The sequence below is a fragment of the Patella vulgata genome, chromosome 5 (assembly GCF_932274485.2).
Source record: "Patella vulgata chromosome 5, xgPatVulg1.2, whole genome shotgun sequence".
NCBI classification, from domain to species: domain Eukaryota; kingdom Metazoa; phylum Mollusca; class Gastropoda; family Patellidae; genus Patella; species Patella vulgata.
In genome coordinates, this window is record NC_065883.2 from 7,473,707 (window position 1) to 7,490,651 (window position 16,945).

The following is a 16,945-nucleotide window of genomic DNA, read 5'->3' on the forward strand; positions in this document are numbered from 1 at the left end:
TCGGGGACAACCACCATGAGACTGAGATAACTACCATGAGACTGAGACAACCACCATAAGACTGAGACAACCACTGTGAGACTGGGACAACCACCATGAGACACCAAGACAACCATCATGACCAAGACAACCGTCATGAGACTGGGACAACCACCATGAGACTGGGAAAAAACCACAACAATCATCTGTGAATGAAACTCATCTTTGAATGAGACTAGGGACAGTCATCTGTGAGTGAGACTAGGGACAGTCATTTGTGAATGGAACCAGGACAATTATCCATGAATGAGACTAGGGAAATCATCTGTTAATGTGGCTCCCCCAAAATGTAAAGAAATGTCCAGTATAAGTGGTCAGAGAGTATCAACTAAAAATATTGAACTGTTAAGAACTTGTTGCTAAAAATAGATTAAAGATGGTAACGGAAGATACCTGGCCCAAGGTTCACAAAGCATTCTCGGACATAAGTTAATAATTTACTCAAAATTGTTCGCATTATTTTGACTAAAATATAACCCTTTATAAAACTTTTGTTTTTTTAATGTATCAAATATATCAATAAGAAACTATGTACAAAGTTGTTGTGTTACTGGATCAAAGATATTTCTCATAAACAGTGATTAAAAGTTAAGTAAATTGTTAACTTAAGTCAGAGAATGTGAACTCGGGGCCAGGTAGATAATTTTGCCTGTTTGTTTTGTGTTGTGTCATACACCAATAAACGTCTATAGACTTGAATATCAAGACGCTGCCACAAGTTTATATTTGGGTAAGCCAGGAAATATGTCTTTGAAAAATTCAGAGCTTCAGATCGTTGGATGAGACTAATGCTAGGTTCCCAGTGTCGTACTTGCGTTACGATAGGATTGTCCCTATTGGGTACACGATCTGGTACTTCCAGATACATTTAAATACATTTCAATACAATCAGCATAATTGCTACGACTGGCCTTAATATATGATAAGATTACGATTAATCCACGATTAAAACCACAATTTCAATCGTGATAGTATGAACCTAGCATTAATGCTTTCTAAGACACTTTCACCCAGAATTAATCAGTTTAAAGTATATCGAAGTCTGTGTCTCTAACATCAAGAAAAAGCCAGAGGTAACGGCGAATATTACGAAATATTTCATCATAAAATCTGTTAGAAAAAAAAAAGTTGTTTCTAGTATATTGTTTGATTTTGTAAGTTATTTCAAATTTTATCTGCTAAAATTATTGATTTGCCTGCAAGATTTCTTGATGTGCTATGATTTGTTTTTATGGCTAATGTAACATGCTGGAGACAGAATGAGATCTTCTCGTGAAATGTCTGGAATCACAATAGGACAGCAGTATATTGAACATATCGCTGTGGTTTTAAGTAAATTTTCTCCACAAAAATCAATAAGAACAACCCATCAGTCTCCGAAAAGATTCTTTCTGTGCCGCCAATCTAAATCTATTGGAGTTTTTTTTTACTGCAGTATTATTGGCTTTGTTACTATATATAGGGATGGAATGGCAACTCATAGACCGAGGATATCAAGTCATATTGGTTTCTTCTGCATTAAAATTGAGAGTCTCCATTTTGTGTGATTTCTTGATGCCAAGAGAACTGATTGTCCAATTCTGATGATGATGTCATTCTTGATATCAGCTGTCAAAAAGAAAAAGGAGCACTAATGCATTTGATCTTCAGAAATAGTTTTCCATAGAAATGTTGGAATTGGTTAAAGAGATTTACAGTTGTCTTTATGGAAGATAATTGTGTTCTGGCTTCTTGAGGCCTCGTCCAATTTTTTGAAGTGGGGGTGGGGAGTAAATTTAGGGTTGGAAACTTTTTCCTTCCGTTTATTGAAATTTTTGACTTCAGAAATGAATGGACATTTTATTGATTTATCCCCGAAAAATATGGAAAGAAATTTCTTGGCTATATCTGAAATGAGTTTAACATTTTACTCTTCTTCGTCAACCTGGCTAATGAAAAGAAATTGGGTTTAACATCCTACTTTTCTTCAATAACTGAGCTAAAAAAGATGGTATACTTCATTCATTTATTTATTCATTCAATCATATATTCATTCATTCATTCATTCATCCTTTCAATTTCATTCTTTCAATTCAATTCAATTCAGTGCAATTTAATTCAATTCATTTCAATTTCATCAATTGATTCAATCATGCATTCATTCATTGATACATTTTTCAAAAATTCTTTTGCCCTTATCGCTCAGGTAATGGAGAATTATTGTTAAAACATTGCTATTAATTACAGTAATTGTATTCCATGAAATAATGTGTTTTAATTAATGAGACCAATTACAAAAATGCCACTAAAGCAAGAAAAATGACATCTTTTGTGTATTAAAATTTTACATTTATCACTCAGAAAAACATACCGGTAGTTACAATTTTACTAATATTAAAAAAACACAGTAATTTTGATTCATGACAATAATTAATATGTGTTTTAATTAATGGAATCAATTACAAAAACGCCACTAAATTTGTATTAAATTTGAAGTTTCAATCAAATTCTTTTACCCCAGAAAAACATAGTTGCATGTTGCTGCTATTAAATTCAGTAATTCTATTCCAGGAAAATATTTTTTTTTTTTTTTTTTTTTTTTAATGTATATTTTCCTTTTATTTATTAATTTTTTTTTTAAATGTTTTCCATGAGAATAAATATAACCAATTACTAAAAATTCCATCAAAAGAAGTAACATGACAGCTTTGTGTATTATTTTTGAGGTTTCAATAAAATTTTTACATAATTTATATAAGTTATTGATTACACATTTATTCACATGACAAGTCCATAATCAACTCTCTAGAGCATCAGATGGGCCTGATTTATGATGGATATTTAATAATTTAGTTTAAATATGGATAATCAATATTCCTTTTTCATTATCTATTTTTAAAATTTTATAGTGAAAACTGTCAGTTCTTTATCTCAATCTTACATGATGTATTTTTAATTATCTAAGATCAAAAAGCCTGTCCAACCTTGTGGGTTTTCTCAAGGTTCTCCGGTTTCCTCCCACTGCTAACAGACGTACAAGCGAATTATTGAAATAAAATTGAACCATATATCGTCAGTGAAGTGTCAAAAGGGTGCATTTTTAAAATCTCCCAATTAATATGCACATTTCTGTCTAAGCTGTGTATCTCTACGTCAATTAGAACTGTTCTGGGTATCACGTGTCCAGATGTTGTATCTTGATTTGTGGAAATTTTGATATGCAAAAGGTTCTATTTCTTAATCTTTAGAAATTCTTAGATACACCTTTTTGACACTTCACCACCCACGATATGTTAGTCCTGAAATGACCTGATTTGTGTGTGTGTGTGTGTCTCTCTCTCTCTCTCTCTCTCTCTCTCTCTCAAATCAGAAAACAAATGTATGATTCTATGATTCTTACTTAGTAAAGAAAGCATCTGTGTGTATGTGTTATTGCCTCGGGAACTTGTAAATAAATATTATTATCGGTTGATATGTAACTACATGTATAGGAGAAAGACAATAAAATAAGATAGGTCACATCATAAGATAAAAAATAATCTATATATCAATATAAATGAGATGAAACTGAATAGTAATTATTGATCGATAATTGGATTTATGAAAGGCTAAAATCTCTCATTTGTCACAAGCTTAAATATAAATGTTATCTATTTTATATTGGCTAGGTGGGTAAGACGCTGGCTCGCTAGCCTGGTGGTCGCGCGTTCGATCCCTGCATTGGCCGAGAAAGTTCATCTTGATTTTTCGCCGTGGTTTCCCCTTGTCAGTGGTGCAGGACGGAAGGCCTTACAAGGACAGCTGTCTAGTCGTTGGGATGGGACGCAAAAACCGAGGTCATGTGTATACATAAAAATCCCTTGGCAGTTGGAATTCGATATTAGAGTAGGCCATAGTGCAGCTGCCTGGGCAAAATTTCCCTCATAGCACACTGGATAGTGTATGCCCGTATTCATTGACCGAGTCAGGGCAAAACAGTAGGACAGTAAACCCCATTTCATTTCTCTCTATATATATATTAGCACAACAGTAAAGTTGCACTACTTCGTTTCCCGGTAAACGATGAAAAGATAAAAGGTATGCCGACACAAACTGATTTCAACACTGGTTTAATAACATTTTAACATTTTAAAATACTAATTTTGATATGAAAGTCTCTAAACATTTAAAAACTTGTGCTAAGAATTTAAATATTAAATTTAGTATTTTAAAATGTTAAAATGTTATTAAACCAGTGTTGAAATCAGTTTGTGTCAGCATACCTTTCATCTTTATATATATATTATATATATATATATATATATATCTATCAGTTTGTGTCGGCATACCTTTAATCTTTATATATATATATATATATATCTATCAGTTTGTGTCGGCACACCTTTAATCTTTATATATATATATCTATATGTATATACTAGAGGTAACTAGAGTGGTGTATCTATATATAAGATATGATATTGATGATATATACCTGTGGAATGAATCTTGTTGTATACCAACTGTAACTTACAACAAATCAATTCTATCAATACACAATGATCACCATTACTTGTCAATCACCTGGTTACTATGGTAATAACATATATACATATATATATATATATATAGTGTATAAAGATTAATGTTAGTGGTTAAGATTCATATTGTTGATAATATATTGTCAGTTTTTACGGTCGATTGTTGATCATGATGGATGTTCTGTATCCTAGAACATTGATCACTGATAAGGGGGGTTGGATGGCTAAATGGTTAGTGTGTGTGTGGTGCATGACAGAGGGCCTGACAAGGACAGCTGTCTAGTTGTTCGGATGGTACGAAAAACTGAGGTACTGTGTACACATTGGAGTGCACGTAAAAGATCCCTTGGCAGTTGGAACTTGATATAAGAGTAGGCATAATGTCGCTGCCCAGGCAAAATTTCCCTCATAGCACACTATATGGTGTATGCCCGTCTTCATTAGCCTAGTGGAAGCAGAACAGTAGGACGTTAAAATCCTATTTCATTTTATTTCATTTCAAACTTTTTTGAGCCCCATTTTGATTTCCAAATATTCTCTCTCTGGTTTAGTTCATGTTGAAATATTATCTTTAACCAATAGAATATACAGTTGCTGACTGGTGACTTGTATTTGAGATATTAGAAAGATATCAATCTATATCATGTCCTATCTGACATCATTCATGAATAAAGTATTTTGAATCAGAAGCTGATTTAGGACAGTCGATGAAAATTATTTTGGGGAATACGATTTAAAGACAAAGAGTACCTGCTTGCTCTTTCCAAGTAGGATCACCTGCCTAACCTCGTGGGTTTTCTCTGGGTCCTCCAGTTTCCTCCTGCTAAAGGCCGCTACACGCAAGCAAATTATTGAAATAAAGTTGTGTCATAATTTAGTCCCGAAATGACCTAGTTTTGTTTTAAGTGGATGTTAAATCTCATTTATCTAGGGTCACATGTCCAACTATGTTGGTTTTCTCCGGGCCCTCTGGTTTCCTCCTGCTAAAAGACCCCTACGTGCAAGCGAATTATTGAAATAAAGTTGTATCATAATTTAGTCCCGAAATGACCTAGTTTATGTTGAGTGGACATTAAATGCCAGTTACCTATCTTTCTCTTTTAATTATGTACTCTAAAAAAAAAATACAATTGTGAATGTTGTCACGGTTTTAACGAAATCATTTTCCTGTTTCCACTCCCATTCAGCCAAATTTACCTGTTGCATACCTGTAATGAGCTATATAATTATAGACTATATTTAGATTTTTTTTTAAATACAGAGTCTGGAAGATCTCTACACCATTAAATTTATTGATCACAGTCATTTTATTTTTGAGTGAAAAGGCCTGTAGCAATAAATGTTATTAGAGATGGTTGTAAAAAAAAAAGATATTTTCGATTCTGTTTTCCTTGTTTGTATTGAGCTTCTCTTATACTGAAAAAAATTTGTTTAAAAGACTGTTTTGCGTTATATATATACAGTCCTGTCGTCAGGGGGCTTGGAAGGCTGAAGGGTTGGCATGTGCATGCTGTATCATAAGGTCTGTTAGCTGGCGTGGTTTCGATTCCCCGGTTGTACGTGACAAGGAGTAGGGTTGTCTGTCCAACCGCGTGGGTTTTCTCCGGGCCCTCCGGTTTCCTCCTACTGCTAAAGACCCACTACTGCTAAAGACCCCCTACATGCAAGCAAATTATTGAAATAAAATTGAACCATGTGTTAGTCCCGAAATGACGTGGTTTGTGTTACGTGGAGTTAAGCCCTCTCTCTCTCTCTCTCTCTCTCTCTCTGTTTTCAGCCTTATCAGTTGTATTGTGAGGTTAGAAGTGACAGAGCGCATCAAATAATAAAAAAAAGAAGTTATTTTTGTCTGATATAAATGACATGACTCACTTCCTCTCCCAGAAAAAAAACAAACCATCATTTAACTCTGTGTTTATTGATTGTGTTCGTACAGAAATATCGAACTTTGTAATTATCAATTGTCGTCGCATAACGTGTTTAAAACTCCACGATAAGATCAACGAGTTTCTCATAATTGTCACAACTTCCAAACTAATCATTAATATTATCTATCAGAAAATTTTGAATATGATCGTAAAGACCACGACACCGTGCTCTAATGTTTTGTTTCGTGAATGTATTGCCAGTTATTTTATCTGGCAATATTGTTTGGTCGTATAATTTGATTCATGCTTAATTGCTCAGAAATCTTTTGTTCCGAGTTAATTGAAGTCAAATTCAATTGATCATAATAATAGGATGAAATTTAGTTTAGCTTTTGGCTTCGTTCAATTTCAGTTTTATTGTCAGATATCATGAATTGACTACTAGGGTAGTTTTTGAACATTTTCTTGGCAAATATAGAACATTGACGGTTTATAAACCAGTATTATATTAGAATCAGTTGATTGATTAATTTTACATATAATATAATTCTGTATAACTAAGTATATATAAACATCACACTGATCCGCATTGAATATTCGCTAGGCCGTGACAATCACTGATAAGGATGACATCGATGCGACTTAATGAGACACAAATATTAACTTTTTTCCTCCGACAAATTATTCGCTAGGCTGTGACAATCACTGATAAGGATGACATCGATGCGACTTAACGAGTCACAAATATTAACTTTTTTCCTCCGACAAATTAAATTCTAAAACATTTTTGTTATGTATTTATTAGAAAAATAAATAAAGTTGTTTGAAGTATTTGTAGGTAAAAATTATTTCCTATTTTAGTGTAAATGGGTATTAAAATGAGTAAAGGGCGCCATTCTGCTCGAATCAGTAATGTCTTATGTACACAATGCACACGCCATTGAGCCAATGATTGACGCCGCGTGATATGACGTCATGTGTTGAAGACAGTCATCTCCCGGCTTGTACGTGACAAGGAGTTGGTCGTCTGTCCAACTTCGTGGGTTTTTTCTGGGTACTTCGTTTTTCCCCCACTGCTAAAGACCCCTACGCGCAAGCGAATTGTTGAAATAAAATTAAACCACATAAGTTTTTGGTGTCTTTGTCTTTCTGTGTATATAATATTAGCACAACCGTATATATATATATATATATAGAGCAATCAAAATAAAAATGATACTAAACTGTAAAATAAAAGTAGGAAATAGTTTTTCAGTCCTGGCAAAACATCCCTAAAACATATTACATGGTGTATGCCCATCTTATTGCAGAATAGTCTATCCCCATTTCATTCAATGTATTCATTCTATTTTGGAATATTATTATTATTAATATATAGTTTGCACAGCCTGCATGTTAATATATAAATATGACTTGATTTGCATTTTGATTACACTAGTTACCTGTCTTCTATTATATCTATCCATCCTGTATCATATCTACCCATCTTATATCTACCCATCTTGTATCATATCTACCCATCTTATATCATATCTACCCATCTTGTATCATATCTACCCATCTTATATCATGTCTACCCATCTTGTATCATATCTACCCATCTTGTATCTTGTCTACCCATCTTGTATTATATCTACCCATCTTAAATCATGTGTACCCACCGTATGTCATTTCTACTCATCGTGTATACACATCTTATATGATCTCTACCCCTCTTATATCACGTCTACCCATCTTGTATCATATCTACCCATCTTATATCATGTCTTATATCATATCTACCCATCCTATATTATGTCTACCCATCTTATATCATGTCTACCCATCTTATATCTACCCTTCTTAAATCATATCAACCCATCTTGTATCATATCTACCCATCTTATATCATGTATACCCATCTTATATCATATCTACCCATCTTGTATCTTATCTACCCATCTTATATCATCTCTACCCATCTTATATCAACCCATCTTATATCATCTCTACCCATCTTGTATCATGACTACCCATCTCATATCATTTCTACCCATCTTGTATCATATCTACCCATCTTGTATCATATCTACCGGTACCCATTTTATATCATATCTACCCATCTTGTATCCACCCATCTTATATGATGTCTACCCATCTGATATCATATCTACCCATCTTATACCATATCAACCCATCTTATATCATTATCTACCCATCTTATATCATTATCTACCCATCTTATATCATGTCTACCCATCTTGTATCATGTCTACCCATCTTGTATCATGTCTACCCATCTTGTATCATATCTACCCATCTTGTATCATGTCTACCCATCTTGTATCATGTCTACCCATCTTGTATCATATCTACCCATCTTGTATCATTTGTACCCATCTTATATCATGTCTACCATCGTAAATCTTAAGTTGTTGTAAATATTTTCGTTCCACTGTTTGCCGTGCTCAAACATGTAGAAAAAGCAAGAACCATAAATGAATATATTTATATTTTTATATATTTCAGCTGCCTATCTAGCTGGTGTACAGAAACATTTTGTTGAATCACTTTCACCACCACCATCATCATTAAAATCATCGTCTAAATCAGCGCCATCTCCGACCTCACAGAAACGTTCGTCATCCTCATCCTCCAAACGAGTCACAAGTAGTCCATGCAGCACAGCATCATCATCAGCCAGCAGTCATCAAGTCAATGGAAGATCCCCCACCCCTACATCTGCCACAGTTTCTTCTAAATCCACCATCAGTTCAGGAGAAGGCTCAAGAAAACGAAAACAGAAAGTACCTAAAGCAGTGGCTGTTCCAATATCCTCCTCCGTAACAAAATCTTCACCATTATCCATTCCATCTTACCCTAAAATAAAATCAACGTTTAACTCCTCAAAAGTAAATGGACTATTTTATTTGCTAAGGTTTTTTTTGACCTACGAGTTAGATTTTTATGAATATTAGCGGAAGCAAGTTTTAAAATTGAATACATTTAAAGGAATATGCACATTATTAACGGAAAATCTGTTTATGCTTCCGGGAATCACCTTGTATCTTTTCGTTTATTACAGATACCTAATCAAATCCCCAAAAAAGAACAGAAAGTGGACAATGGAATGCTATCAGATAGCGACAGTCATTCATTGGTTAGTTCAGGAAGTTCGATCAGTGATGATAGTTACGCAGATAATATCACCAGTGATGACGAGAGGGTAATTATAATTTGATAAATTGTATGAAAATAATAATAATGTGCAATTATTCACAAGCTTAATCCATCCGCAGATTAATTATTTTTTAATAATGTACAATTATTCATTTCTCCCCTCAGATTAATTATTTTTCGTAATGTACAATTATTCATTCCACCCCTCCAATTTATAAAATTTATAATGTACAATTATTCAAGGCTTTTCCACACTCAAATATACTTAAATTGGTTATTTCATAATTCATGGCTTAATCCATTTTCAGATTTACAAAAATAATTGGAGGGCCTGACAAGGACAGCTGTCTAGTCGTTCGGATGGGACGAAAAAACGAGGTCCTGTGTACACATTGGCGTGCACATAAAGGATCCCTTGACAGTTGGAATTCGCTATAAAAGTAGGCCATAATGCCACTGTCCGGGCAAAATTTCCCTCATAGCACACTGTATGGCTTATGCCCATCTTCATTAGCCCAGTTCGGAACAGAACAGAAGGACGTTAAACCCCATTTCATTTCATTTCATTTCATAAAAATAATAATGTACAATTATTCACATGCTTAATCCACCCGCAAATTGAATATTTTATAATAATGTACAATTATTCATGGATTATTCCACCCTCAAATGTAGGATACTTAAATTATTTTATAATATACTTATTTAACATTTAAAGATACATTATGTAACATTTAGATAAAGAACTAGCCATTCCTACTATAATAGTTCGAAAGCAAATGATGTAAAATGAATAATTTGAAAATTTCATTCAAATTACTCTATTGCAAGCGAAGATATTAGCCTTTGAAGGTTTGACAGACGTGTGCAATAATTTCAACCACCGTACTGGTTGATCGAAGCTAAGTCTAGGTCCTCCATATTTGATTAAATCAAAGTATCCCTGAACCATTCCAATCTGTTTAATATCGGAGAAATCTGATGCCATCGAGAGTTGATTAAGGCCTGGATCAGTTTATTAATGTATAATTAATACTTTAGAAAACATTTCAGGCCTAAAGAAAGACCTGCAATAGGCAGATTTAGCTCTTGCATAATGCATGTTTAATTAAACATACATTATGCAAGAGCTAAATTATTAATTAGACATTAATTAACCTATCCAGGCCATAATCAACTCTAGATGGCAGCGCTAGCCTGCGATCTTTAGTGGATTTTGAGCCGATTTACTGCATAACTTTCCTTCTCGATTTAACGATTAAATGGATAATCGAGACTATGCTGTTTATTGTACTGACTTTAGTAATGATGACCGAGGCTAGGGGGAAATTTCAGTCGCTTAGTTCTTGATTCATAGTGGATCAATTTTAAATCTCCCATAATGTATCTTTAAGATTATGTAAAACAAAGTCAAATGTCAATGGGATAGATTATCTCTTGGCTTAGGTGTAATTGGATTAAACAGGGCCGTCAATAATGATCGTCATTTGGTGTGTACAAAAAAAAAACAAACCCATCACAGCTGGAATTCACTGTCCTGACAAAATTCCCTCATTGCACAATTCATGCCCATTTCCATTAGCTCAGTTGGTGTAGAAAAGTAGGATGTTAAACCCCATTTCATTTCATTTTGTGTTAATTTTTTGTTTTTGCAGCAAAGAAGAAAAAAACTGAAAGTAGGTGAGGACGACGATAACAAATACCAGATAACGCCACATCAAATCGATGGACTAAAGAAACAACTTCTAGCTGATCAGATCCGACAACGTGTTCAAAATAAAAACAACTCTGAAATATCACCTCAACAATCACCCAAAAATAAAGAACGCAAACCAAAAAATCCCAAATTTCTGTCTCAAATAGAAAATGAAGTAAGTTAATTTTCAGATTGTGTTCAAATAAAATATCCTAAGTAATTCATCCTTGTGTGTAATATATTTGAGAAATTTTAAAGGAGATCCATGACTTGAAGTCCTTGTCATGACACCTGAAGCCCTTGTCATGACACCTGAAGCTCTTGTCATGACACCTGAAGCCCTTTTCGGGACACTCAAAACCCATGTTGTGTCACTGCAAGCCCATGTCATGACACTCAGAGCCCTTATGACACTTGCAAGCCTTGTTGTAACCCTCAAAACCCCCTTGTCTTGGTACTCAAATCTCACGTTTGTATGAATGAAAGCCCTTGTCATGACACTTAAAACTCATGTCATGACTCTTAAAACCCATGTCATGACTCGATTCCCAGGCTTTCTCTGGGTCCTCTGGTTTCCTCCCACTGCTAAAGACCCCAACGTGCAATTGAATTATTCAAATAAAATTGAACCATATGTTAGTCCCCCATCTCTCTCTCTCTCCCTTGTCATGACACTCAAATACCCTTGTTGTGACACTTGATAATGCTAATGAAGATATGTTTATTTTGTTATTTAAAGGATCAGCTGTCTCAACAGGAAGAATTAAAACATCAATTAGAGGTGGAGTTAAAACAACAGAAGAATCGATTACGTTTATTGATGAAAGAAGCCGAGAATCAGAAGTCACAAGACAACACGTCAACAGACACAAGCAATGTCACCAAATCAGTACCTCCATTAAAACTAAAAATACCTAATCTAAAATTTAAACTTCAACCCGAAGCGGTAAGAAATTTATAAAATAACTCACTCCATCTACTCAGTTTTAAGCTTTAATTAAATAATGATAACTGATCTCAAATTTAAACTTTAACCCATTGCGGTAAGAAAATCTTGAAATAACTTCTCAGGTTTAAGCTTTCATTTACTAATAATAACCGATCTAAAATTTAAAATTGAACCCGAGGCGGTAAGAAAATCTTGAAATAACTCCATCTTCTCAGTTTAGAACTATAATTTACTAAAGATAACTGATCTAAAATTTAAACTTCAACCAGGGGAGGTATAAATATCATGTTATGTCATATAAAACGAAAAGATATGGTCCTAGTGACTAAGGGGAGATAACTCACATCTTCAATTTGAATATTAATTTATTGTAATAATGCTTTAATTTACGAGTGATAACCGATCTAAAATTTAAACTTCAACCAGAGGAGATATGAATATCATGTTATGTCATATAAAACGAAAAGATATGGTCCGAGTGACTAAGGGGAGATAACTCCTTCAACTCCCATCTTCAATTTGAATATTAATTTATTGTAATAATGCTTTAATTTACTAAAGATAACTGATCTAAAATTTGAACTTCATACCACAGGAGGAATAAATATCATGTTATGTCATATAAAACAAAAAGATATGGTCTGAGTGACTAAGGGGAGATAACTCCTTCATTAATTTATTGTAATAATGACGATATACATCTGTTGAATAATTTGATGCTGATCGTCACCGGTTTCATTTTGTCATTTTAATTTTTAGAATGGAAGTGATTTAGGGGAAGGAACATCTAAACCCCAGCTCAATGACCTGGATAAAGTAGGAACGACGTCGGACTCGGATACAGACTCTGATGATAGTGGAAGTTCTGATAATGATAGTAGTAATGATTCAGATCGGGATCAGTCGCAAGGTTCACAAAATGACAGCCGTGATAATGGTGAACATGGTGAAAAACACAGTCTGGATTCGGAGTCGATGGACGAAGGTACGTGTTTCTATTTTAAAAATATTTTCAATTTTAAAAGATCAACTCTGAGTTCACTAATAGGCTGTTATCAGATTTTCCAACGATTGTGCAAAATAAAATGAAATAAAATGGGGTTTAACATCATACTGTTCTGCTCTGACGGGCATATGCCATACAGTGTGCTTTGAGGGTAATTTTGCCCAGGCAGCGGCACTATGGCCTACTCTTATATCGAACTCCAACTGCCAAGGGATCTTTTACGTGCATGCCAATGTATACACCAGACTTCAAGGCTAGCGAGCCAGCGTCTTATCCTAGTAGGATACCCACAGTTACGTGCATCACATGCTACGAACTCGCTTTAACTGACCATTTCATTGGTTAATCCCTCACATAAACCAAAAACACAGGCTATATAACAACTCTTCCAGATCTTAGTGTAGTAAAAACAAGTAAAATAAAATTTTGAACTATAAAAAACGAAACGAAATAGGATCTGTGTTTGAATCAGATTGGATTCATTTATGCAGTGTATTTAAAGATACGTCCTGTATGATTTAGATAAAGAGCTCAAAAATAGATAATGTAAAATGAAAATATTAAAAATTTCATTCAAATTACTTCATTTTGAGCCAAGTTTTTACTGTAGATGTGTGCATTGTGGTAACCGGGGCCTTAGCCTCACTTTCCCATTTTTAAATATAATTTTTAAATGGCGAACCGTTCTAATCTAGTTAAAATTTCATTCAAATTACTTCATTTTGAGCCAAGTTATCACTGTAGATGTGTGCATTGTGGTAACCGGGGCCTTAGCCTCACTTTCCCATTTTTAGATATAATTTTTAAATGGCGAACTGTTCTAATCTAGTTAAAATCTAGTTAAAATCTTGAGTATCCAATGCCATCGAGAGTTGATTATGGCCTTGTTTTGTTAATAAATGTCTAATTAATAGTTTATAAAACATTTCAGGCATAAAGAAAGACCTTCAATGGGTAGATTTAGCTCTTGCATAATGTATGTCGAATTGATGTTTTTGATATTGCTCGTATTTCAGCTGGAACTAGAAAGAAACGTCGATTGGTGACAGATGAATCGGAACTACGTATACCATTAGAACATAGCTGGTTGCGTCAGACTACCATACACACGATGGGCAGACGCGGTATCGTGGGAGAAGTTCTATATTTTGCTCCATGTGGAAAGAAAATGAGGACAATTCCTGATGTCATAAGGGTGAGTTAAATATGACATTGCAACCCAAAATATATTGTTGGTTCCTTCTTTATCTGTCTGAATCGAGTTTGGGTAGCGGAATGGTTAATATGTGCACTTTAGATCATAAGGTCTGTCATTGAGTGGCTTGTTTACGATCCTACACTTGGTAGGGTCATCTGTCTAACCTCATGGGTTTCCTGTGGGTCTTTTGACCAATTTGAACAATTACTCCATCCTGAGAAAATTTGTGCTCTAACATGACTGGGGGGTTGGAAGACTGAATGGTTAGCGCCTGCGTGCTGTATCATAAGGTCTGTCATTGAGTCAACTGGCTTGGTTTTCGATTCCCTGGTTGTGCATGACGAGAAGTTGGGTCGCATGTCCAACCTCGTAGGTTTTCTCCAGGTCCTCTGGTTTCCTCCCAATGCTAAAGACTCCTCCGCGCAAGCACATTATTGAAATAAAGTTGAACCATATGTTAGTCCTGAATGACCTAGTTTGTGTCGAGTGGACGTTAAACTCCATTTCTCTCTGTCTCCAAATGTTAATTGCCAATGTTTGTTTTATTTCAGTATCTGGATCGTCACAATATAACTGATCTCACTCGCGATAATTTCACCTTTAATACCAAGGTCAACGTTGGAGAGTTCTTCGAGCTGCTTCAAGGTCAAACTAGTCCCGTTAAACTGTCTGAGATTGAAGTGATGGAACGGATAGAGATGTCGAGGGGGAAGCGGGCACGGATGCAAGCTAACGCTAGAAAGAAGCGAGAGCGATGCATGAAACAACAAGCTCTAGCCAAACAACTGATGGAATTAAATATGAAACGCAAATTAGAGCAAGAAGGTAAATTATATCAATTTAAGAAAATTTAAAACAATTGTAAAATTGTTTGTTTTACTAAAACTTTTCTATCTAGACCGCCATCTTGGAACTAGCTTGTTCGTGCACTAGTGTAATAAATGCCATTCGGATGCAGACAATTCAACCATGGAGCCACAGGTGTTCAGTGAGTAAAGCACTGGTTCACTAATTTGGAAGTCTAGGGTTTAATTCTGATTCTGACCCAGAAGGAAGAGTGTGCAGAATTGCCACTGCCAGGGCAAAATTTCCCTCATAGCACACTGGATAGTGTATGCCCCTCTTCATTAGCTCATTTGATGCAGAACCCCATTTCATTTCATTTCATTTCATTTATATTTTATGACTACAGAATTATCTCAGAAAGCTGCTGAAATCAAATTCCAGAAACGTTTAGAAAGACAGAGACAGAAAATACAGCAAAGAAGACAACAACAGTTGAAATGTTAGTTTATTTTATTTATGTTTAACTTCCACCCAGGGTAATTAAAAGCTGTGTTAGTTTATTATATTCCTGTTTAACTTCCACCCAGGGCAATTAAAAGCTGTGTTAGTTTATTATATTTCTGTTTAACTTCCACCCAGGGCAATTAAAGACTGCGTTGTTCTCTGATAGAACTGATTTAACCTATATAAAGATGAGCGACTTATAGTGGGTTACAGCAGGATTTAATTTTTTTGGGGTTGGTGGAAAGACTATTAGGCCACATTCTGCTTCATGAACTTGTGTGGTTTTGATTCCCCGGTTGTACGTGACAAGGAGTAGGGTCGCTTGTCCAACCCCTCATGTTTTCTCTGTGTCCTCCATTTTCCTCTCACTGCTAAAAACTATGGACAAGCGAATTATTGAAATAAAATTGAACCATATGTTAGTCCCAAAACGACCTAGTTTGTGTCGAGTGGACGTCTCTCTCTCTCTCTCTCTCTCTCTCGCTCTCTCTCGCTCTCCTCCTGTATAATATTAATTCTTTGTTTCATGTTTTATTTTATGTTTTATTTCATGTTACAAGTAGTTATTGAGAGACAAAAACAACAGGAACAGCTAAAACATGCCAAACAACAGGAGAAAGTTCGCAAACAAGAACAGCTGAGAATGGAACGAGAAATGAAAGCTCAGCAGATATTGGAGGTTTGTCTTCCAGCATAATCGTACATATTTTATGTTTTAACACTTGTTTCTTCTTCAGAGACTTTGCCAAAAAAAATGAATCAAGATGAGATATGTTCTTTTGTCTGTTTGAAACAAGGGGCCATGACGATGGCGTCGGTGAGGACGGCACTGGTTCACTCATCACAAGGGAACCGAGATTCAATCCCAAATACTTGTAAATTGGTCACTCATTATCAAAATTAATAAGTCAGCTTTAAACTGGATAAAAGTAAAAATTAGATGATTTTGGGTGATTTTAAATGATTTTTACAAATTTTTGAACAAAGATTTGATATTAAACGAATGTAAAAGAAATTAGTGCTAGTTACACAAGATTAAATGATACTCAGGTTACAGTGATGACAGTTGGAATTTGATTAAAAGTATGCAGAAACTGTAGAAAAGCTGCTGCCTGAGCAAAATTCTCTCCTTCTCATTTCACATGTAACCATTGAAAGTAAAAATAATAGTTTGTTAGTCTCGAAATGACCAATGTATTGTGTTGACAAGACATTGAACCCAATTCCAGTCGACGATTGAT

At 34.7% G+C, this 16,945-nt stretch overlaps 1 protein-coding gene across 1 annotated transcript in view; it reads left to right on the top strand.

The window, feature by feature from the left end:
• LOC126821626 (bromodomain adjacent to zinc finger domain protein 2B) overlaps positions 1-16,401 on the top strand; it is a 50,219-nt gene extending 33,818 nt beyond the window's left edge. The window contains exons 4-12 of the mRNA XM_050550086.2: positions 8,915-9,297; positions 9,471-9,611; positions 11,221-11,436; positions 12,001-12,207; positions 12,970-13,195; positions 14,233-14,411; positions 14,966-15,239; positions 15,607-15,699; positions 16,265-16,401. Coding sequence (XP_050406043.2) covers positions 8,915-9,297; positions 9,471-9,611; positions 11,221-11,436; positions 12,001-12,207; positions 12,970-13,195; positions 14,233-14,411; positions 14,966-15,239; positions 15,607-15,699; positions 16,265-16,401 — 1,856 coding nt within the window. The remainder of the gene's footprint in view (positions 1-8,914; positions 9,298-9,470; positions 9,612-11,220; positions 11,437-12,000; positions 12,208-12,969; positions 13,196-14,232; positions 14,412-14,965; positions 15,240-15,606; positions 15,700-16,264) is intronic.
• The last annotated feature ends 544 nt before the right edge of the window (positions 16,402-16,945 follow it).